We start from the raw sequence: 17,063 nt of genomic DNA on the forward strand, positions 1-17,063 counted from the left end.
TCAGAAGGAAGTTTCAGCAGCAGTCTTTAGCTGTATCACCTTTTAAAGCAAACTCTCTTCCTCCTAGGAAACCCAGTGCCTAAGCACTTATTAGTTCTGCAGAATGGGATACAGAAGGTTTTCCAAAGCATAACTTAAAGAACAAACAATATGGTGTGTGTGTGTGTGTGTGTGTGTGTGTGTGTGCACGCACACAGGCACACATGCATGCCCGTTTAAGGAGAAGGCACTTATATGGCATCTATCACTGAAATTTATGTCCATTTGGAGAATAAATTCTCATTCCCAGCCCACCTCTGGAATGGGTTGCAGAATTCCATATATTAACCTGAAGTTATTATATTTATGCTAACAAATGGAGTTAATGAAAACCATTTCACATAGGAAAGAAAGGTAGATGGTATGCAAATAATTTGAGAAATCATCTGAAAACTGATGGCAAATCCTGCTGCATGTTAAGATCATGCAATGGGATGACCTTGCTACTCAAGGATTCCACCAAAACAAATGGTGCAAGAAGCATTCTGTAAGTGGCCTCTTCCTCCTGATGGGTTTAATAAAACAGAGCCCATTAAAGATAAAGAAAAGCTGCTTGGTTTAAATTGGATCTTACAGATCTCAATCAAGTACAATCATCCAATTGTTTTCTAAAGAATACACATTCAGAATCTGCAGACTTTTTGAAAAATTGCTTTAAAAACTCACTTGTTCAGAATCTTATGTTGGAGAGAGTAAAGGGGAAAAATCATACAAAGTCTTCCATAAAAGACCTTAGGCAATTAACCAGTAATTTTAATTCAAACTCCCCTTTACTGTTTTAAGGGAATGGCCTTGAAAATAATCTTCATTATTAATATTATTTATGTTAAAATACATAAGCCTATTTTTCCTTCAAGACACAGAGAAATCTAAATTGCGTCTCAACAACATGTGATTATACCGAGTCATTTTCACGACGTGCCTCTCAAAGCACCAGAGGGAAGAAAGCAATTGCTCAGTCTTCTTGGAACGGTGCCCTACTGCCAAGCAGCTTCAGGCGAAAGCTGAGCAGAGCACCCTGCCCCAGGGGCAGCCTTACCCGATGCAAGAAGTCACATGTGTTTGATCAGACTCAGGCTCCTTTCCATTTCCACACGTACAAATCAAATATAAGTTTATTCTCTGTGGCTCTTTCTTAGCTAAAAATGTTGGCTCATGAGCGCCCCCATTTGGCTTTTTATGGATCTTACAAGTCAGTCTGGCCTGTTCACAAAATAATAACTTTTCTAAAGACTTTCTGATGCAGGAATGCTATAAAAAATGAGACTGCCCAAGATAACAGGATAAATGCTCTATTCCCTTAATGGACTCCCAAAGGCCCCCTTTATTGGGGTGATGCCCTGGGGGAAGTAGTCTTGCAGAAAATTCTGTGGCCCCAGCTTCCCTGAGGCCTGATCTTCCCATAGAGGTAGATATTGTTCTACTCTCATTCTCTGGTGGCACAAACATGACCACCAGGGCCACCAGGGGGCAAACCCAGATTCCATGTCCCCTTGGATGGGGTAATGAGCCTCCCCAAGTCTGTTTTCTTACCTGAATCTTGCAGAAAGGAAAAAAAAAAATCAGTCCTACACCAAATGTTGATTAAACACCTTGACATTCCAGGCAGAGTCAATATCTAAGGAAACAGATATAATCTCCTTCCATCAAGGAGCTCATGATAAAAGAAATGAAATACACAGTGTGCCAGAAAATAGTATTCATGGGCCAGGGATGGGCATTTTAGATAGTGGGCCAGGGAAGACCTCAGAGAAAAGCAATTTGTGTAAAACCTGAAGGAGATGAAGGAGGGAGTCCATGCAGATGTTTGAGGGGAAAGCTTTCCAGGCTGGGGGAATAGCATGTGCAAAGGCCCTGAGGTGGGAGTGGGCCTGATATGTGGGAAGACGAGTGTGGTCAGAACAAAGAGAGGGAGGGGAAGTGGGAGGAGATGAGGTCAGAGAGGCAATAAAAGGGGCAAGATCATCTAGGAAAAGTGAAAGTTAGCAAACTATAGCCCATGTGACACATGTGGCCTATCCTGTTTTGTTAATAGTTTTATTGGAACCTCAGCCATGCCCTTTGATTTGCTTGTTATCTATGGATGCTTTCGAACCACAACAGCAGAGCTGTTAACCCACAGAGCACTTAACCCACAAAGCCTAAAATATTTACTATCTGGTCCTTTACAGAAAAGACTTAACCAACCTCTGGCTTAAACCAATAGTGGTTTATTTTTCTCCATGGTAGGAAGTCTAGAGTAGGCAGTGAAGGCGTTATGCAGCAACTTCATGATGTTAAAAAAGACCCAGACTTCTTTTATCTTTGTGCTCCCCTAGCTTTAGTATGTGGACATGTTTTATCATAACCTCAAAATGGCTGCCAATGCTCCAGACATTACACATTTTCCACATTTGAGACAGAAAGGCAGGGAAAGGGGGTATCTATCTGATCCTTCTATCAGGAAAGCAAAAGTTGTGTTCACTCTCCCACAGCACACTTTTCCCTATCTCTTGGCCCAGAATTGGGTCATGTGACCACTTATAGCTTCAAAGGAAGCTGAGAAAGCCATGAAAAAGATTGTCAAGACTGACTTAGACACTAGCTTTCAACCTCTTTTGACTGTGGCCCACAGTGAGAAACACATTTTATATTGCAGCCTAATACACATAAATGAAACATAGTGCAAACAAAAGTTTCACAAGACACAACTTACATTTACTATGTGTGCTATACACTGATATTTTCTATTTTTTTAAAATACTAGTCAAATCACCTACTAACTTAATTTCATGATACACTGTTGGGTTGTAAGTGCAGTATGAAAAATACAAGTTGTCATGATCCTTCACCAGGGAGTGGCACATTGCTGCTCCAAACAAGTTGCTCACCCTTGCTCTCTCCCTCTCTGTCTCCCTCTCAACTTTTTTTTTTAAGTATTGTTGATTCACAATGTTGTGTTAGTTTCTGGTGTACAGCAAAGTGATTCAGTTACATATATATATATATTCTTTTTCATATTATATTCCATTATGGTTTATCAAAGGATATTGAATATAGTTCCCTGTGCTATACAATAGGACCCTGTTGTTTATCCATCCTATATATAATAGTTTACATCTGCTAATCCCAAACTCCCAGTCCATCCCTCCCCTATGCCCCCTTCCCCTTGGTAGCCACAAGTCTGTTCTCTATGTCTGTGAGTCTGTTTCTGTTTCGTAGATAAGTTCATTTGTGTCATATTTTAGATTTCACATGTCAGTGATATCATATGGTATTTGTCTTTCTCTTTCTGACTTACATCACTTAGTATGATAATCTCCAGGTCCATCCATGTAGCTACAAATGGCATTAGTTCATTTAATGGCTGAGTAATATTCCATTGTATATATTTACCACATCTTCTTTATCTATTCATCTGTCAATGGACATTTAGGTTGTTTCCATGTCTTGGCTATTGTAAATAGTGCTGCTATGAACATTGGATTCATGTATCTTTTGGAATTCTAGTTTTCTCCAAATTACTGGATCACGTGGTAACTCTATTTTTAGTTTTTTGAGGAACTTCCATACTGTTCTCCATAGTGGCTGCATCAACTTTCCTTTCTTTTCCTTTCCTTTCCTTTCTTTCTCTCTTTCTTTTTTCCAAAGAAGGGAATGGGTACTGGGTTGGCAACTAACCGTATACACAACACCCACCATAAGTGAGCTGCGGGTCAAATACAGTTCCATTGAATACTGAAGGAAAAGGTGATTCTCCTTCTGAAGGTACTTGACGATGGACACTCATGGTCCACGTGAAATGCGGGTAGTAACACCCAACTCCCCAGGAATGTTGAGGGGATTGTGTGGGATCCCTGCTGTAAAGCAGCTAGCGGAGTGCCTGACACACAGTGGGAGTGCCGGACACATCAGGTTGCTTCCTCAAAGCCAATCACCACTCCAGGCTAGTCCTGGCCCTGATGCGAACATCAGCTTCACCCACACTCTCAGGTGCTGGAGGGCGCCAGGGAAATTGTATCCTACCTGGGTGCTGTGTCTACTTATCTTACTGGGCATGAATGAATGCTCAGAGGTTGAGGGCTATGCTGAATTTTACTTACTGTTAAAAAAAAAAAAAACAACTTTGTGAAGCACCCAATTTTTGTCCTCAGCTTTGAGGATCAGACCTTTGGGCTATGCAGGAGTGGAGGTCCCCAACCACTGGGATGCCCTGAGCTGGCAGAGGTTGGGCCACTCTTCACGAATTCATGTCAAGGCAGAGCTGAAAGATCCCTACCTGGCCTGGTCATCTTTAGCTCCTTCATTTTTACAGGTAGGGAAACTGAGGCCAGAGCGATTGCAACATGGCAAGGTCATGCAGGAAGTAGATGGTAGAGACCAATCTCTTTACCCCCAATCCAGCAACCCTAACAACAACGATTAGCCCAGCCTCTCTCAAGTGGGGTCCAGGGGCTCAAAGACTCAAATCCCAGGCTGAGTTTTGCCTATGTGGGCACCTGCCTTTTTCTAAGAGGTCCATATCTGATTCTAAAATGGCCATGTGACTGTAAAAAGATTAGGAACCACAGACTGAACGAAAGTAAATGATTCACGTTGGGGGAGGGAAGGGGAAGTCCCGAGGTCAGTACTGGGATAGTGACACAAAACAGAAATTGCAATTGTTTCCATCAGCCCCTTCCCCTTCCCTGTTACCCCACACCCCAGAATCACTGAACTGCTCTAAGTTCCCCAAAAGGCCTGTGCCCTTCTGTCCCCTCTGCCTCTGCACAGGCAAATCCTCCTCCAGCAGGCAGTAACCGGCAGAGAAGCTTATCTCCACTTAATCATCAGAGGATCTGATTTCTTTTTTTTTTTTTAAATGAGATTTGACTTTATTATTTATTTATTATTTGTTTGTTCGTTTGTTTGTTTATGACTGCATTGGGTCTTCCTTGCTGTGCGGGGTCTTTCTCTAGTTGCGGCGAGCGGGGGCTACTCTTCTTTGTGGCGCGCGGGCTTCTCATTGCAGTGGCTTCTCTTGTTGCCACGCACGGGTTCTAGGGTTCATGGATTGTGGCACACGGGCTCAGTAGCTGCTCCGCCGCCTGTGGGATCTTCCCCGACCAGGGATTGGACCCGTGTCCCCCGCATTGGCAGGCAGACTCTTAACCACTGCGCCATCAGGCAAGTCCAGGGTCTGGCTTCTTAAATCGAGTGGAGCTCTGAGAGGCCACAGCAAGCAAACAGCCGGACGGCACACAGGTGGCCCTTGAGCAAAAACTAACATCGCTCAGGTTCTACTGATAACCTCCTCTTTCGTGACAGGCACACTAGTACTTGCGGGGCCCGCACTGCGACCTTTGTTGGAAACCCAAGGTTGTCCTTTCCCCCAAGTTCCCTGTCCTTGGTTTGCATACCGGACCCTCCCGACCGAGTCGGGGCTGCTTCCTCCGCGAGTCTCCAGGCGCCCTCTGTGTAGTCCGGGGACACCCCGCAAAGCAGACGCCCTAAACCTTCCCCGAGGCCTCTCAGACACCGCCTGGAGCGGACCCTCCCGGCGGTGCCTGGGGCTGGGCTGGCCGCACAAGGTGACGTGACGCCATTGGCCGGCGCGGGGCGAGGGGCGGGGAGGGGCGGGCCTGACGCTCCGAGCCCCGGAGCAGTAGGCGCTGCGGATGCGTCTCCGGTGACTGCGAGGGCAAGGCACCAGCAGCGGCTTCTGGACAGCGCGATGAGTGGACGGTGAGTGATGCACGGGCGAGAGAGTTCGGGGCGTCCACGGAGCTCCGACCTCCGCCCACCGCCCGAGCCCAGGACCTTCCCAGCCAGGGGCTCCGGAGTCTGGGCACTGGTGCCCTTGGCTGCCGCGTGCAAAGTCCCCTCCCTCTGCCAGCCTGGCGTATTGCGGGCCTCGGGCCCAAGGCTGAGAGTGAGCACTGCGCCAGGCATCTCCTCCAAGGAGAGGGCACTTTAGAGGCTAAAACCTGAGCACAGCAGGTGTATGCGCGGCAGCAGGCTACATCTTTGCCCACCTTGTCTCTCATCTTGGCCAGTATCCTAGAAGCATTGATCTCAGAATTGGGGGGAGAGGCTCGAAGTGCCTCTGGCACAGTTCTCAGATTTCATGGATGGAAGACCATGAGCACCAAGATAATAGCAGAAGCAGGGCCTCACAATTGCTATTTATAGAAGATTTGCCTTGTTCCCAGACCTGTGCTAAGAGCTTTAGCACCGTATGCCACCTACTTCTCACAGCCTTGATACTTTCATTATCCCCATTTTCAGATGAGAAAACTGAGGCTTTAAGAGTTATGGAATTGTCCGGTTTTACCCAGATGAGTCAGTGGTGGAGTCAGCATTTTAACCCAGGGCTTGTTATGCCAGGTCTCATTCATTTCACCCACTGACTTCAGAGCTCACCCTGCCAGCCACTCTGCTCACCCCCGTGCTCCTGACTGTGTCCTGCACTTCCCACTCCAGACAGATGCCTTTGTTTTTATTCATCTGGCCTGGGGGAGTGAGGGCCTTCTCTCACACCAGGATCAGTGCCAGGCCAGTGCCAGTGTTTTCTTGAAACACTGAAAAGAGAGCTGTGAGTAATCCCACTTCACAGAGGAATTAAATAGGGTCACAACAGGTGAGGGCTGGGATTCTGGAATTTTAGCCCAAGCAGGTTGGACTCCAAAGCCATGTGCTTGCACTTGCAGGAAGGATCCTCACTGGCTTCTATCTAGTTTAACTGCTCACGGCACAATCAAGATTTGTTGCCAGAAGCCATGAGTAAATATTAACTACAGCTAAAATGCCAATCTGCCTGCCCCCCCACCCCCGCTCCCCTGAGTAATTCCTGAGCTGCTGCCAGCAGGGTGGGAGGTGCTGGGTGGGGGGCAGGGGGTGTACTGGGGAGAGAGAGGACAGGAAGGGGAAGGGAGAGAAGAGAAGATGAATTCCTTAAACCTAGGTCACAAAATTGCTGGCTAAGAAGTTGTGATGGGGTGTGTTTCAACACTGTCGGTACGTTTTCATTAGTTTTTGTCATTATTCCCTCTGTGTGTAGTGCCTGTGCTTTGAGACTTTACAGGGAAAGTGAGATTGAGGCCACAGATTAAAGTGTCAGTGTGAAAGCCGGGAGGTGGGACCATATTTCCACCATGAGACTCCAGCAAGTGGCCTGGAGGTTGAGAATAGAGTGAAGTCCAGGGTCCCCCCGGGTGAGGGTCAGCTGGACAATGACCCATGACAACAGAACATGAACAGAACTCAGGCGTGTGTTATAGCTCAGTTCCTGTAAATGCAAAGGCTCAAAGGGGAGACTCTGATTACCAGAAAGCACTCTGGACTTGATCTTGGTTTTGAGAGTGAACTCAGCCAGATGTTGTGGCTCACAGATGCTCCTGCTGAGGACTGTCATTCTATCTGAGTCCCAGGTTCCCATCTCCGGAGCCTCACTGTCTCTCTGGAGACCCTGACTCCCACTATGACCTCTACTGGGAACTTCTGTTTATCATGGGTGAACCCCATATGAGGCCCATCTCACCTGTTTCCTCATTCACCTTCACAGCAGTTAGTGATTCAGCTCATGAGGAACCTGAGGTTCAGAGAGGGAAAAGGGACTTGCCTAAGGTCACACAGCTAAAGAATCCCAGAGCAGAGCTTTAAACCCAGATCCTTGCAAAGGCTGGTGGTTATTCTCTCACAGAGTGCACTGAAGAAAATATTTTCAAGTTGTTTTAAAGTAAATCAAAATCAACTAGGAAGTGGCTGCACTTCCCGAAGCTTCTGCAGTTTTGTCACTCTTGTTAAAGGGGAACTTGCAGTTTGCTCAGTCTCCTTTTCTGGCTGTCTGACCTCCTTCCCCAGGATGCACTGCTTAGAGAGATTTGGAACCCCCTTCCCTTGCCTTGCCTGACCTTGGGGGGTGGAGTCGAGGGTGTCATACAGCCCCATAGCCAAAGAGCTAGGAAGAGACCTAAAGACGCTCTGGTCCAGCTGCCAGTGCAATCCTGGCTAAACTGAGGCCCGAGAGATGTCACAACACATTGAAGTCATGTGCCAAGCTGATACCCCAGCGAAGCTCATATCCAGACTTCTCTCTAGTATGCCCCTTTGCCTCCTCTCCCTTGCTGTGGCACATTTCAGTAGAAGTTCTTAACCTGGGACCTGCAGGTCCGGGAGCACATGAGCAGGGGCTTACTGATCCTTCTGCAATGGTGTGCAAATTCAGTGTGTGTATGTGTGCAAATTCAGTGTGTGTATGTGTGCGCACACGGGCATGTTTCTGGAGACAGTGTGTTAAGCTTTCAGGAGACTCCAGAGGGCTCCATGACCCAGAATATTCTGAGCCGAACCGCGTCTCACAGGAAACCACCTCCAGCAGCTGCGTACAGCGCACAGGTCTGGTGCAGTGGGTAGCGCTGGCTGGGGGAATGAGAGGACGTGGGGGACGAGGAGGGGCAGCGATTTTGTGCACCCAGTGCAGCCCTGCAGCAGCTGGCACTGGGCACTCGGAGGGCCGGCACCTCTGGCTCCGGGCCATTGGGATATTAACCAGTGGTCATTCTGAGTACCTGTTTGGCCCAAAAAGCATAGCTGAGAGGATTCCTTTTTTCCTAGATCTCTTCTTCCATAGGCAAGAGCTAAGCTCAGTCTGGGGAGGGAGAATCCCGCGGGGCCAGGGAATATGTATGTAAGGGGAAGCAGTAGGATGGGAAATGCTTTCTTGCCCCAGGGAGCCAGGCCTTGAAAACGAGGGCAGAAGCCAGAGACCTGGCTGCAGGGGTCTGGTTGCAGCACTGCCTCTAGGTGGCGACTGTCAGAAAGCTGTAAGGAGGGCCAACCTGCCTGGATGCAGAGGCCCGGGCTCTTCAGAGGAAGAGCAATGGTGTCAGGGGGCCTGGTGCTGGGATAGGCTCAGGGAGAGTGTTGGTGGAAGCCCAGGACCTCGAGGGTGGGGACGATACAGTAAAGGTGAGCTGGGGTCAGGGGGTAGACCAAGGGGAAGGCGGCAAGTGGAGGTAACGGGTGGCTCTGCAGCTGCCGTTCCTGCTCTCCCTCGACTCCAGCTGGACTGTGCACAACGTCCCCCTGGGCTTCCAGCCACCCAGGCTGGGGCAGGGAGGGTGTGGCCAAGCCCAGGGGGTGAAGGTAGAGGAGCGAGGAAGGGCAAGGACAGCAGTGTGGAAGGGGATGGAAGCTGCAGCTGCTGCGTCCCTGCCCGCCATCCGCATCCCAACAGCTGGCTTTCTCGGCAAAAATACATTGCCAAGGGGTGGCCTGTGTCTGGCCAGACCCCCTCTCAGAGGCAGCTGGTACTAGCAGGCACTACAGCTTCTTCCCTGGCCAACCTCCTGCCATTTGCCGGTTAACAGGTGCTAGCTAGGGAGGGCCCATTTAAAGGTTCATTGTTTTCTGCGCCACCTTCCTGCTGGCCCTGGCTGGCATTTGAAAGGTGCAGCCACGGACTGCAGAGCAGGGGACTCAGCCTTCACAGGAATGCCTGGCAGTGTCACCAGCAACTGCCCTTTCCCTAGGAACCTCCGACCTCCTTCTGGTCTGAGCAGCCTGGGCTGAGAGGCTCCCAGCTGTGCCCCCACGTGCTCCGTCCTCTTTCTTGGACTCGCCATGTCACGGTCTTTACATATTTGATTTTAATCCTGCCTAAAGAAGAACTTCAGAGTCATAATTTTATAAGATGTTAGAACAGAGGTTACCAAGCACTCAGATTTCACAGACATCCTCAGAACGTTTTAATTTGGATGCCGATACATTTTCCACTTTGCCGAGTTAGAACAACAACAACCATCTATCATTGCCACTCTTTTATGAAAGAGAGGGCATCGTAGGACTAATAAGTAGGCAGCACGTCGTCTTGAAATAAAAGGCTTTTGAACGCAGTGGATGCAGCTTCATGAAAACGCCACTGCGTTAGCTTTCTTTTTCTCCTTCTGCCGTTAGACGGTAGGAAGTGGGCTGTAGTGATGGCCTGAGGAGCCGCAGAGCTGCCTGCTCCCATAATAAGCAGCTCCATGACCCCAGAAGAGGAAAGATGGGCCGCAGCTTTAAAGGCTTCATTGTCCTTTGTCCCAGACCAAAGGCCAGGGACAAAGCGAGGGCAGGCAGCGGGCCCACTGTCCTCAGCAGCCCCCTCCTCACGGCTGGCAGAGCAGCTGCTGAAGTGGAAAGCGAAAACAATCCACTGCCTGTTCACTGGGACAGGTAACCAGGGCTGGCTTGCTGCCCTGGGGCCCCTCCTCCGGGGGACAGGGAGCCCTGGCGCAGCCTGAGTCCTCGGGTTGGGGACAGAGCCTCCTCCAGCCAGGGAAGCAAGTGTGGAGGCCTGAGCTCTGTGCCCTGGGGCCTGGGGGAGGGGAGCAGGCTGGGACAAGGAAGGCTGGACTCCCGAGAGCCACAGGGCTTGGCCTGCGCAGCTGCACCTGTCACTCTGTGCTTTGCAGCCTGCGCCTGGGTGGTGGGCCAGCCCATCCTCTCCCCGACTCCTGCTTCAACCAGAGCAGCCCCGCTTTAATCCGTTTGTGTGTTAAGCTTCTCCTAGGGCTTTATTTAAAGATAAGATTGTCCTTTTTTAAAAGGTAGAAAAACGCTCCACTGGAGATTCATTTAAGTCCTGCCCAATGCATGAGGATGGTGAGTGTTTAACGGGCGGTTTCAGGAACACGTTCCAAATGGAGAGAAATCTCAGCTGGCTTTCTTCCCGGGGTCTGTGTGCCCACTGTCCCTCAAAGCTCTCTCATTCAGGTTACCCCCAGGATGCCTCTCAGGTACACATGCAGCTCACTTGAGAACCGGACAAGACACTGGGAGTATCAAAATCAATGAAAACCTCCTCTACCTCCAGTCGGGTAAAGGAGGCGCAAATGCAGTGCTGGCATTGGGAGAGGAATTCTGAGAGTGACCCCAGAGCTCAGGTCTGGAACACAAGGAGATGGAGGTGTTGCCGAGTTGGGGTGGGGGGATGGGACATGTGAGAACCAGAGACCATGAGACTGGCTTCGGGCCACGCACATGACGGATGTCAGAGGACACAGCAGTATGTGGTTCTCTCAAAGAAGAGATTGTTTTTCTACAGAGCAAAGTTCTCCCCCCCCCATAAGGCTCACACCCCGCCCGGCAATTTGAAAGAACCCTCAGTTCGTTGCCTTCCCCCAGCCTTGTTCACTTATCTCCTTCCCTCACCTGGGATGGTGTACCCCATTCTCTGTCCCTGCCACATAAGCTGTTTACCCTACGAGCCACCTTCTCCTTTCACTTTGCTCTCTGCAATCCAGGACGCTTCTGCACTTTCCTCCTGATTCCCTCTGAGCTATCTCCCCCAGCTGATGTCACCCAACTCCAGCTGGAGACACTCGTTGGTTGTGTCCTTTAAATAAGCAGGCTCTTGAGGGCAAAGCCTTCCAGAAGGCCATTGCAGGGAGCCTCTCCTGTGTTACTCAGCACAGTATTATCAAAAGCCCTAGGCAAAGCCGTGGATGGGGCTCCCCGCCACGCACCTCACCTTCAACCAGAGCAGCCCCTTTAATCTGATTTGCATAACTGTTACATTTGAACAAAGAGTTCTACAGTTGAGAAAATTTCTAACTCATTGGAGATCGATATTCTCATTGTACAGATGGGAAAATCAAGGCCCAGAGAGGAAAAAGCATGCAACTGAAGCTACACGGGTCTTTCGCAGCTCCCAGCCCAAAGCACTTTAAGAAGCATCTTCTATTAATAACTAATCACTGCTTGATATAGAGAATTCCCCTTGTAAGTGTCCCTTCTAAATAGAGCAAAATGGGCATATTCCCCACATGCTTTGGAGAAATACAGTGTTCATAAATGGAGTCATGTCATGCGTCAGCAGTTATACACACACACACACACACACACACACACACATATACATACATGTATATATTCATTTTAACTTTATTCTTTACCGAATCAGTCAGGATAGCCTAGGTTATGCTGCAGTAACAAATCCCTGAAACACAGCAGAGGTTTATTTCTCTTTCCCAGTCCACATTCATTGTAGATTGGCAGAGGCAACCACAGAAGCACTCTGGGACCCAGGCTGACCATCAGGAAGCTGTACTTACTGGGACATGTGGCTTTCTGGGTCACCACGACAGGGAACAGGAGAGCCGCAGGGTCATGCATTGGCTCAGATGCCCTGGCCTGGGAGTGACAACAACACTTCTGTTTGCAGAGCTAGTCACATGGCCCCATAGCTGCAGGGGGCTGGGGAACGGGAGCTATCATGTGATCATTCCAGGGGCAGTAATTGTCTCTACCACAGTCACCCAACTTTAAACAGTAAAATGTAGCCCATAAAAATCCAGATGTCTGGCTTCTCGTGAAACACCAGAAGATCTGCCCCTCTGGAAGAGGAATGTGTCCCCAAGTGCCCTGACCAGTGTCCCTCAGCTGAGTCACTTCCCTGGCCCCTGGAGACTTTTGCATGATTTATTCCAGCTGTGGATGCACAACTCTCGAAAGTTGACTTTGGGGGACCCCATGAGGCTTTCTGTATTCGTCCAATGATTTAACAGCCATTTGTGGACCTCCTGCAGCGTCCCAGGCTTGCACTCCTTGCTGGAAACAAGTGGTGAGGCAGAAAAGCAACATCCCAGCCACACCACCCTCCTCCTCTCCTGGGAGAGTCCGAACAAGAGGCCGGCCCTGCAGGGGAGAGCCGAGAGCAGGAACCAGGCCAGAGAGGAGCTGTTGCTGCTACTGCGGCAGAAGGGGTCTGCTCCGGCACGGGCTGCCTGGCAAGCGACGGTTTAGGGTGTAGGACAAGGACAACGCTGGGTTCTGAGCAGAGAATGGCTGTAAAAGCCCAAAGGGGAGAAAAAGCATAGAACCCATTAGGGGAACCGTGGAGCTCAGAGCAGGACGTGGGGGGAGTGGAAGAGAAGCTGGCTACAGAGGAAGGCAAGAGAAAAATCATAGAGCCCATTAGGGGAACTGTGGAGCTCAGAGCAGGAAGTGGGGGGAGTGGAAGAGAAGCTGGCTACAGAGGAAGGCAAGAGAAAAAACCATCTCTTGTTATTTCTGGGTAAATCCAGCCCTTCCCATTATGAGCTGGCTTAAAGCAAGACAGTTGTGTCATGGACCCACAGAAACGGTGTTGACGGAGAAACCCAGCCTTGCCCTGGGCTGAAGCCAGCTTCTGCATTGGAAGCATTTGAGGAAGGACCCAGAGAGGGAGCCTGGCAGATCACTTTTTCCACAGGGTATCTGAGGTGCTGAGGAACCGAAACCCTATTTTGAAATAGGCCAAGAAGAAGGCAGCTGGGAGTCCCCAGCTCCAGGCCCCCACGGTGCCAATGCCCTGTGCCCTACAGAGGTAGGGTTGGCTGCTGGCCACAGCCGGGGGCCTGCCCTCTCTGCAGGCCACAGTTTGCCTCACTGTAGACTCAGGCAGAGGGGAGGAATTTAGGGGATGATTCTGATGTCACTGGGAAGCCCACCTCTCTCAAACCATTCCCCTTCTCTACGCCAGCCGTGTGTCCCCTGCCTCCAGAGTCAGATGCTCATTCAGGGCTGATGTGGCCACAAGAAGGCTGGCACGTCTTGTTTGTGGGTGGATCAAGCCAGCAGGCAAGAGTGTGCTGGGCTAGTCAGAGTCAGCGCCCCTCTGCCGCGACGGGCTCTGCTCTGAGGTCACCGATAACACGGCAGTTGGACCTGACCTTGACCACCTCCCGCCCACCCCCAGTAGCACTGGCACACACACAGGTCAGGAAGACGCGATTGAGCCAGGTTTGTGTGAACAGATGTTGGGGGTTTTTTGTGAAGGAGCCAAGCAAGCTCCATGGTGTGAAAGACACACTGTGTGCCCTGTCCGTGCCACCTCCCAGGGTAACTAAACCCCTCAGATTACTAGCTGCAACTTGGGAGAAGGGGGGGTAGAGGCAGGGTCAAGGTTAGAGTATGCATGTGTGTGAAGCTGGGGCTCAGTGCCCGACACATAGTGGGCCTTGATAAGAGAGTGCTCGGCCAGAATAACGCAGAGACAGAGAGAAGAATCTATACGGAGGATGCCAGCAGGGTAGAGAAAGCTCTAGCGGATTTCCCCTCTGTGAAAGAAACCCAGGAGGGCTTGGGAAGCTCCACAGACGTTTCCAGGTTGTGGATGAGAAGAGATAGAGACAGTTTCATGGGTGAGTCCACGAACAATCCTATAGGATAGAGGTTACTCCATTGTACAGATGGGAAAATGAAGGGTCTGGGGGTTTAAGTTACTGTCCGATTTCAGTATAGAGAAGGGGCTAAGAGACCAGCATCTGGAGTCTAGATGCTTGTGTTCGGTGACTTCGCCATTTACTCACTGGGAATCTTGGGCCAAGTACTTAACTTCTGTCCCTGTTTTCTCATCCGTGAAATGGGAATAGGATGGCACTTACCTCATAATGGTGTTGTAAGGAATAAACAAGATAATTCATAGAATATGCTCAACAGTCTCCAGCATGTAGTGAACATGGTACCTATTAGCCCGTCCCTAGGAGAGCTGGTCCAGGTGTGTTGACTCCAAAGGCAGTGATGGGGGGACCACCTCAGGCTCTGTGGAAACGGAGGAGAAAGGCCAGGGGTGACTTAGAGGTTTGAGGGAGCAGTCAAGGTAGAACACATCATTCAGGGTGTCCATCAAGAAAAAAAGCATATAATCTGAAATATTGAGGAGACTGATTGATTCCTGGTGATCATGAAGAGGTTTTGGGAAGGGGGCTGATAGGGCGGTTCTGACCTTGCCCTGCCAGGGCTGACACGTGTGGGTGTGGGGTCCCATGAAGTCCTCTAGGTCTGGCCCTGTACCTGGGGGCGGGGGTGGGGTGGGAGTGAGGTAGGGGTTGGGGCGTGGCCACGTGAGAGGGTGGGGAGGTGGGAGGTGAGGCAGAAGCTGCAGCCTCTGCACCAAGGCTCCGGCGCCACCCTGGCCATCACTCCTCCCAGCTTAGGTGTCTGTGGGCCCTCCTTTGTCTACCAGCAGGTAACTTCCGAGTCTGCAGACAACAGCAGAAGATGAAGGAAGATTGTCCACCCAGTTCTCACGTGCCCATCAGCGACAGCAAGTCCATTCTGAAGTAAGCCATTGTGAGCAAAGAGGGGTCTCCATGCCTGCCTTTCCCCCGTGGCCACTCCCCTGCCATGGGCAGCCTGTGGGTGGAGGAATTCTGGGCACTTTTTGTAGATACAGTGATGCGCCTGCCCCAGGGACAGTGATGAGAGCAGTTCTTTTTGAAGTGCTTTGGAGATCAAGGATCAAGGCATGAGTCTGACCCCCGCCTCCCTGGGCAGACAAAAGCAGGAAAGCGTGACAGTGCCTGCTGTGAACCTGCAGAGATGGCGTTTAATTTATATAAAAACTAGAGCAATACTAACATCTTATTGCATTAAACAGTTCAGGGAAAAAAAAACCCTCAAAACTAGTTTTGAGTTTTTATTAAAAAGGTATATTTTTCTCAGCTTATTTTTATTTATTTTATTTTGTTTATGATGAGACTCCTAGTCTCATCATAAAAAACTGTTTGGGATACTTTTCCAAGTTCATTGCTGAACTAAAGAAAAGTGTATTTTTTCATTTTATCTTGCTTTTCAAGTCCTGAGTCCAAGTATTTTCTAAATTTGGGTAGCTCCTATCTGCCATTCTGAAGACAAAGCAAGCCTCCTTGAAATGGACTAGCTTTTGCTGAGGACCTGCCCGCTGGGGTCCTCCTACTAAAGACCCTGAGAAAACAGACAGCGCTCCCACACCATCATTTTCCTTATTTAAATCCGATAATAAGAACAATGTAACAATATTAAATATCATTTTGAAAAAAGTCATAATAACAACCATACATGATTTAGATATGTTATACATGTACGTATCCTAACAATTTTATATTCAGTGTTTGCACACTTAATAAGCACAGTGAACATGCAGTATTGAATCCTGCATTGTTAATGCCATTAAGTTGTAAATGGGTGCCCTTGTCAGTTACCATCACCCCACATCACACAGGGCTGCACAACAGAGCACCAGAGCGTGTTTTTCTCATCCAGGCCCTGGGTTGCTCGAGTGTGGGTGAAGGCAGTACCTGAGAGGTTCAAGAGCATCTCTGTCCAGTAGGGGAGCCACCAACTACATGTGGCTGCCGAGCACGGGACCTGTGGCTGGAGAGATGTAGTGAATATAAAAGATGCTCCAGCTAACGAACATTTCTTACAAAATAAAATAACGAGCAGAATCTCATTAATAATTTTTACATAGATTTCACGTTGACATGATAATATTTTAGATACACTGGATTCAATAAAATGTTATTAAAACTAATTTCCCCTGTTTTATTTTCCTTGGTAGTATAGCTACTAGAAGATTTAAAATGATGTGTGTGGCTTGCATTGCATGTCTATTGGACTGCACTGCCCTGCAGAGCCCAGCTTGGGTACAGGGAGCTGTCCTCGTTTTCTCTCTGCCACACCTCCGCCAAGGCACGAGCTGTGGCTTTCCCTTTATCCTGGGGAGACAGCATTTGGACAGAGTAGCCATCCTCGGGCCTTCAGGATCTTACTCTCAGGGGCTGTCACCTTCATCCCATGATCACACGTCCAGGAAGTCAGGATGGGGAAGAGGTACCCTGGTGGTACCTTCATAGCAGCCACCCCAGACCCTTGTAGGAAGAAATATGGGGAGAAAAAGGAAGCCTTTAAAATGCCAATTATCCAAGCCCAAGTGACTTATTCTGAGAAGGTGACTCAGAAGTAAGGTACAGGGAGATTGTCAGGAACTCTTATCTATAATAGTGAAATTGTGCAAACACCCTAGAAGTACAATAGCGTGGGCCCCTCTGTGAGTTTTGACCTGGACCCCTCTGTGAGTTTTGCTTCCTTCGCAGCCCCACCCCGGGCTTTCCAGGAGCGCTGATCTGCGAAACTCCTTAGAAGACCAAAGGGTGTGTGTCTGATGGCAAAGTCTAGTCTCTCAATGGATTATATGTTGTTGGCAAAATGTGTACATTATGCCCATTTTACAAATGAGGAAACTGAGCCCAGCGAAGCCAGATGCCTTATCCAAGGCC

At 49.3% G+C, this 17,063-nt stretch overlaps 1 protein-coding gene across 3 annotated transcripts in view; it reads left to right on the forward strand.

Annotated features, from left to right (window-relative positions):
- Window positions 1-5,655: 5,655 nt before the first annotated feature.
- The window catches only part of RASSF4 (Ras association domain family member 4), a 35,318-nt gene continuing 23,910 nt past the window's right edge, over window positions 5,656-17,063 (forward strand). For all 3 annotated transcript variants that reach the window (XM_060034613.1, XM_060034614.1, XM_060034615.1), the window contains exons 1-2: window positions 5,656-5,742; window positions 14,993-15,086. In XM_060034613.1, coding sequence (XP_059890596.1) covers window positions 15,025-15,086 — 62 coding nt within the window. In that variant the 5' untranslated portion in view covers window positions 5,656-5,742; window positions 14,993-15,024. The remainder of the gene's footprint in view (window positions 5,743-14,992; window positions 15,087-17,063) is intronic.

The sequence above is a fragment of the Delphinus delphis genome, chromosome 16 (assembly GCF_949987515.2).
Source record: "Delphinus delphis chromosome 16, mDelDel1.2, whole genome shotgun sequence".
Lineage (NCBI taxonomy): Eukaryota > Metazoa > Chordata > Mammalia > Artiodactyla > Delphinidae > Delphinus > Delphinus delphis.